The sequence below is a fragment of the Rhinopithecus bieti genome, unplaced genomic scaffold (assembly GCF_001698545.2).
Source record: "Rhinopithecus bieti isolate Rb0 unplaced genomic scaffold, ASM169854v2 scaffold_33210, whole genome shotgun sequence".
Classification (NCBI taxonomy): Eukaryota; Metazoa; Chordata; class Mammalia; order Primates; family Cercopithecidae; genus Rhinopithecus; species Rhinopithecus bieti.
The window spans coordinates 1,168,484-1,175,500 of NW_016814226.1; the positions used below are offsets into that span (position 1 = coordinate 1,168,484).

The 7,017-nt window shown below is 38.7% G+C and overlaps 1 protein-coding gene across 2 annotated transcripts in view; it reads right to left on the reverse strand.

The window, feature by feature from the left end:
* EFCAB6 (EF-hand calcium binding domain 6) overlaps window positions 1-7,017 on the reverse strand; it is a 324,746-nt gene that overhangs the window by 264,477 nt on the left and 53,252 nt on the right. For both annotated transcript variants that reach the window (XM_017850033.1, XM_017850035.1), the window contains exon 5: window positions 5,736-5,824. Coding sequence is in view for 1 of the 2 variants with exons in the window: in XM_017850035.1 (XP_017705524.1) it covers window positions 5,736-5,824 (89 nt within the window). In the remaining variant the exon portion in view is untranslated. The remainder of the gene's footprint in view (window positions 1-5,735; window positions 5,825-7,017) is intronic.

Sequence of the window (7,017 nt, forward strand, 5' to 3'; positions counted from 1 at the left end):
AAAAAAAAAAAAAAAAAAAAAAAAAAAAAGCGATATCCCCAAACATATTTCCAGAAGGGAATTGCTGTGACCAGAATATGAAATCCCACCACCACAAATTCAGGGAATTTGAGCTGCACCTCCATCTATGTCCCAAAATCCAGCCCCAGTGTAATGACCTGATAATGCAATCACTACCTCTTATTTTTATGAAAGTTGATGTGAAGAAATTATACGAGCTCTGGTTGAAACAGTTCTTGTTGGAACACAGTAGGCAGAGGTGCCAGATGTTTTTGCTTTTTCCAAGTACTCCGGTATCACTAGATGAGGGTCCCATGGGCTACCACAGAAAAAACTTACTCTTATTTTTAGAAATACGGTATAGAGGCTGGGTGCGGTGGCTCACACCTATAATCCCAGCACTTTGGGAGGCTGAGGCAGGCGGATCACCTGAGGTCGGGAGTTTGAGACCAGCCTGGCCAACATGGCAAAACTGCATCTCTACTAAAAGTACAAAAATTAGCCGGGCATGGTGGAACACACCTGTAATCACAGCTACTTGGGAGGTTGAGACAGGAGAACCGCTTGAATCCAGGAGGCAGAAGTTGCAGTGAGCGGAGATCGCACCACTGCACTCCAGCCTGGGTGACAGCAAGACTCTGTCTCAAAAAAAAAGAAAGAAAGAAAGAAAAGAAATATAGTATATAGTATAGAGTTCTGGGATGACAAATATTTTATGTCAGAATACTGAAAAGATTATTTCATTACCTTATAGCCTTCACTGTCACTGTTGAGAAGTTGGTGTCAGTCTAATTGTCACTCCTCTGAAGTCAATTCTGTTTTTCTTCTCACTGCCTATAACATTTTCTCTTTGGTTTTGATGTCTGCAGTTTCACTGTGATAATGTCTAGATAGGCATTTCTTTTTATTTATCTGGCTTGAGATTCTCAGCCATTATCTTTTCAAATATGATCTCTGCCCCGTTCTTTCTCTTATATTGCTATGGGTTGAAGGTGTTCCTCCAAAATTTAGGTGTTGCCACTGTGAGAAGATTAAGAGTTGGTTAGGCCTGAAGGTTCCGCCCTCTTGAATGGAATTAGGTACTTTTTTTTTTTTTTCTGAGATGGGAGTCTCACTCTGGCACAATCTCAGCTCACTGCAACCTTCGGCTCCTGGGTTCAAGCGATTCTCCTGCCTCAGCCTCCCAAGCAAGTAGCTAGGACCACAGGCATGCACCACCACACCCAGCTAATTTTTGTATTTTTAGCAGAGACGGGGTTTCACCATGTTGGCCAGGCTGGTCTTCAGTTCCTAACCTCAAGTGATCCACCCACCTTGGCCTCCCAAGCATTTTGAGCTCATTCATAAAAAGGAATGAGGTACTAATTCATGCTGTAACATGGGTGAGCCTTAAAAACATGTGCTAGACACAAAAGATCAGCCTTCTTGATTGGCACACAGGTCACAGGAGCCTGGGATTACAGGCGTGAGCCACTGCGCCCAGCCTCAGATGCCCTTATAAAAGGTCTTGTCAGAGGGCGCCAATATTCTCTTGCCCTTCCTCCTTCCACTATATGAGGATGCAATAAAGAGGCCTTCACCACACACTGCTGCCTTGATCTTGGACTGCCTAGCTTCAAGAACTATGAGAAATAAATTTCTTTTCTTACAAACTATAGTACCCAGTCTCAGGTATTCTGTTACAGCAGCATAGAACAGACTAAGACAGGTATCTTTTTGGAAATCCAATTAGAAGTATGTTAGGCCTCTTCTTCCGTCTTCCATGTCTCTTACGCCTGTCCTCCTAATTTTGTATTTTTTGTCTTTCTGTACTGCATTCTAGGTAGTTTCTTCAGAGCTCTCTCTCATTCCACAAATGTTCCTTTCAGCTGTGTTTAATCCACTATTTTTACCCATCCACTGTATTTTACATCTACAATCAGATTTTTCAGAAGTTCTATTTTATACTTCTTCAAATATTCACTTTATTGCCTGTTTTGCATTCATATTTTGAATCTATTCTTTCATTTCTTTAAACACATTAAAACACTAGTTTTAGATTACATACATGATAGTTCCAATATTTCAAGTGTTTGGGGACCTGATTCTGTTGGATATGACATCTATTGGTTTGCAGTCCTCATTCTTTGACAGTTTCAATGTTTTGAGTGTTTGGAGATCTGATTCTATTGGGTATTATATCTATTTGTTTGCAGTTCTCATTCTTTGATAGCTCCAATGTTTCGAGTGTTTGGAGATCTGATTCTATTTGGTATGATATCTATTTGTTTGCAGTTCTCATTCTTTGATAGTTCCAACGTTTCGAGTGTTTGGAGACCTGATTCTATTGGGTATTACATCTATTGGTTTGCAGTTCTCATTCTTTGTCTCTTCATATGTTTTTTAAGATTTTTTGTGTGTGATCTGATGTTACTTGGCACTTTATCTGTGGAATTTCTTCAAGGGATAGGTTGAAGATGCATTCTTTCACAGAAGGGCACACCCCGCCCAGGACTACTCAAATAAGTTCCTTGCCTGCAACTTTTCAGAACACATAGCATGAACTCAAGCACAGACTCTCATGCAAATCAACTTGTAATTACAATTTTCCCCTTATTCACTCAACCAGTGTTGAAATAGGTAGTTTTCCTTATTGTGCCCTTTTGTGATGAAGGTTTGTATTTGTAATCGCTGAGGGTGTAGGGTCCTTACTTTGTAGGCAACCGTCCTTTGTTAAGTCCTTCCACCTTGGGAAGGCCTTCTAGGCTTTGTCTCTTGTCTCCGTACTCCAAATGGCAAAACTGAATACACAAATTCACCAGGATTTGGCCAATACCCTCAGGGTAGAAGCTGACTTTACAGAGTGCTCTCTTCTCTAGATCCCAAGTTTCACTCTGTTTGGCCTTTGAAGATTCCTTACTTTCTTGCCAGCTCAGCAATGTATTAAAATGTATGTATATATTTTGCCTTTTATCCAGCATTTTAATTATTTTCAGTAGAAGTGTTGTTCATGGTACATAGCCTACTGTATTGCTAGAAAAATAAGTCTCTGTTCCCTATAATGTATTGTCTCCAACAATGAAGATAATTCTGCTTCACGAGTAAATCAGAAATCTTTCAAATTTAGTTTAAATGTTTAGCCTTTTATGTTTAAGAGAGTAACTCATGATCCCTTTCATCTCAGATTATTAGACAAGTTTCACAATAAGGAAGAAAAGGCTCTCCTGCTTTCAGTTTTTCCAGTTTTAGCTTTCCCAACTAAGAATATTCATACTAGTTTACTGTCCACCCAAGAATGTTATTCATAAAATTGGGATGGTTTTATGTCAAGAACAAGAATATGCAGCCTATAAGACAAACGGTCATTCTTTTGAAAGAGCCTGGAAATCATCTTAGTCCCCACTTAGCACCAACTAAAGAGAGCCCAGAGAAGTTCCAAAACATGGAGGGGATGCTACTGTGTCACTCTTGCTGGAGCTGCTGCACTCATTCCTTTTTTTTGAGACCAAGTCTCACTCTGTCACCCAGGCTGGAGTGCAGTGGTGCAATCTGGGCTCACTACATTCTCTGCCTCCTGAGTTCAAGTGATACTCCTGCCTCAGCCTCCGGAGTCGCTGGGATTACAGGCACACACCACCACACCCGGCTAATTTTTGTATTTTTAGTAGAGATGGGGTTTTGCAATGTTGGCTAGGCTAGTCTCGAACTCCTGACCTCAGGTGATCCGCCCAATTCAGCCTCCCAAAGTGCTGGGATTACAGGCATGAGCCACTGCGCCTGGCCATCTTTATTTTTTTTAATTGTGATAAACACGCACAAAAAACATAACCATTTTTAAGTGTGTAGTTGAGTAGTGTTAAGTATATTCACATTGTTGTGCAAAAGATCTCTAGAACATTTTTATCTTGCAAAATCAAAACTCTACACCCATGTACAGAAATTCCCTATCTCCCCCTCCTCAAGACACAGATTCTTACACCTAAACTGTATCAGTGATGCATCCATCATAAAAGCCATGATACCAGAATTTTCTAATATTTCAGGATCAAATTTAATTTTTTTATCCCCTTAGGAAGGTCAGTTCTTCATTCTATGATTTTGTCCATCTTTTGTTCATATTAAATATAGTTTTCTCTTATCAATTGATGTTAATTGGCTTTTGTGGGGTTTTTTTTCAGTGAACTAGAGAGTGTATTTATAATTTCAACTTTTATTTTTTATTCTTTTTTTTTTTTTTTTTTTTTGAGACATAGTCTCACTTTGTCACCCAGGCTGGAGTGCACAATCTCAGCTTACTGCAGCCTCCACCTCCCGGGTTCAGGTGATCCTCCCACCTTAGCTTCCCGAGTATCTGCGGCATGCCACCATGCTCAGCTAATTTTTAAATTTTTTGTAGAGATGAGATCTCACTATATCATCCAGGCTGGTCTCAAACTCCTGGGCTCAAGTGACCCTCTCACCTCAGCTTCCCAAAGTGCTGGGATTACAGGTGTGAGCCACCACAACCAGCCTCAAGTTTTATTTTAGATTAAGGAGTACATGTGCAGGTTTGTTACATGGGTATATTGCCTGATGCTGAGGTTTGGGGTACAAATAATCCTGTCACCCAGGTAGTGGGCATAGTACCTAATAGTGTCTCAGCCCTTGTCCCCATCCCTTCACCCTCTAGTCATCTGCCATGTCTGCTGTTCCCATCTTTATGTCCACATGTACAATGTGTAGCTCCCCACTTGTAAGTGAGAACATATGGTATTGGTTTTCTGTTCCTGCATTAATTTGCTTAGGATAATGGCCTCCAGCTGCAAAGGACATGATTTCATTCTTTTTTATGGCTGCATAATATTCCATGGTGTATATGTACCACATTTTAAAATTTAATCCACCATTGTTAGGCACCTTGGTTGGTTAATTCCATGTCTTTGCTACTGTGACCAGTGCTGTGATGAACATATGAGTGCATGTGTCTTTTGGTAGAATGATTTGCTTTCCTTGGGCTATATACCTAGTAATGGGATTGCTGGGTCCAATGCTAGTTCCAAGATCTTTGAGAAATCTCCAACTGCTTCTCATAGTGGCTGAACTACACATTTAATTCTTAAATATAAGTGGTTACACAACTCCTGAGGAAATGAGGCTTATTCATTTAAAGTCAGATATAAGTAAATATTTTTATTACTAAAACAGTATTTCCTAAATCATATACTAGAATAAATAAGTTTACTGCTGATTGAGACATTAAAGGTCAAACTCCAATCTGCTGTTGTTGCAAAAAAAAAAAAAAAACAGTCCCATGTTTTATGCAAAAACTATGAAATAAGTAGCTCATACAAAGATCTTTTTTTTTTTAATTTCTAGCCACGAAAACATCATCACTTTCCAATGAACAACACTAAAAATGTATAAAAACCTACAAATTTTAAATTTGGCAATTTAATATTTTACTTCAAAATTAAATTCCATTAATTCCAATTTTAAATATATTGCAAGTAAACTATTTTTGTCTGGTTTTAATTTTCTATGTTTACATTTTATTACAGTATCATTCCTCTTGTTCTGAAATACATTCTATATAGATGCTAAAATCTTCCCTAAATAAAACTTGACTGGATTAATTCCATTAAATTCCATATGGAGAAGCTCTACAAACCCATCTTCCATATATAGCTGTTGATATGATTAGTTCCAATGGCTTCACGTCATAGCTCTTACTCATCATTTCAAATTTCACATTTTCACATGAGCAAACAAACACTTACCTCTTTATACCATTTATATATAGGTCAATTCCACCAAACCTGGACAGAAAGGCAAGGTACGGTACAGTACCAGAGGTGCTAAGGGGGATCTACAGTCAAAGGAGAAGAATGACAACATGTTAGAGAATTAAGATCCAAGCAATAGACGGTGAAGCAGATTTCTAAATCACAGCTTTCAGGATGTAATAGAGAACACTATTAATGGGAAGAGCATTCCATCAAACATTTAAATACAAACTGCTTAACCCAGGTGTCAGGGTGAACATGCATTCTCAGCAAATAAAGTGTAAATAGCACCCTGGAATGCCAGTCTGTGCTCAACTGAAAGTCAACGAGTTATCTACAAAATTATTTAAAATCATCTAAAAAATAAAATTAGCATAAATATACTCTATATATACTCTAATATGTGCTATACATATAATACATATTAGAAGCTGAGGCCATAGCACAATTGTATACTGAGTGTCACATGAACTTCGTACATGACTTTGTATATATAGTTTTAAGGTAGAAAAAAATCCATTTTTAAATTAAAAATTCCACAAAGGGTATCATTGGGTCACGTGGGTCAATACAGACTGCAGATTTAAATAGAAGTATTACCTCAATGTTTAATTTGCTGACGCTGATAGCTACACTGTGATTATGCAAAAGAATAGCTCTTAGGAAATGTACGCTGATGTTTTTTGAGGTAAGGAACTATGATATAAGCAACTTCCCCTCAAGTGTTTTTTTGTTTATTTGTTTTTGTTTTTATTTTTTGAGATGGAGTCTCGCTCTGTCACGCAGCCTGGAGGGCAGTGATGGAATCGTGGCTCACTGCAACCTTTGCCTCCCCAGTTCATGCGATTCTCCTGCCTCAGCTTCTGGAGTAGCTGGGACTACAGGCGTGCACCACACCCAGCTAATTTTTGTATTTTTAGTAGAGATGGGGTTTCCCCAGGCTGGCCAGGCTGGTCTTGAACTCCTGAGCTCAAATGATATGCCCGCCTCAGCCTCCCAAAGTGTTAGGATTACAGGCATGAGCCACCGCACCTGACCCCCCTCAAGTGTTTTTAAACATATATACGTGTGTGTGTGTACATTGTTTGTGTATGTTGTTTGCATACACATACACACAGATAATGAGAGATCACAGGAGAAACAAATGAGGTAAAATGTTCACAACAGGTCAATCTCAGTGAGGGTATATAGGCATTATTTGTGCCATATGAGTGCTATTTGTACTTTTCTTATTCTTGCAACTTTTCTTTTCTTTTCTTTCTTTTTTTTTTTTTTT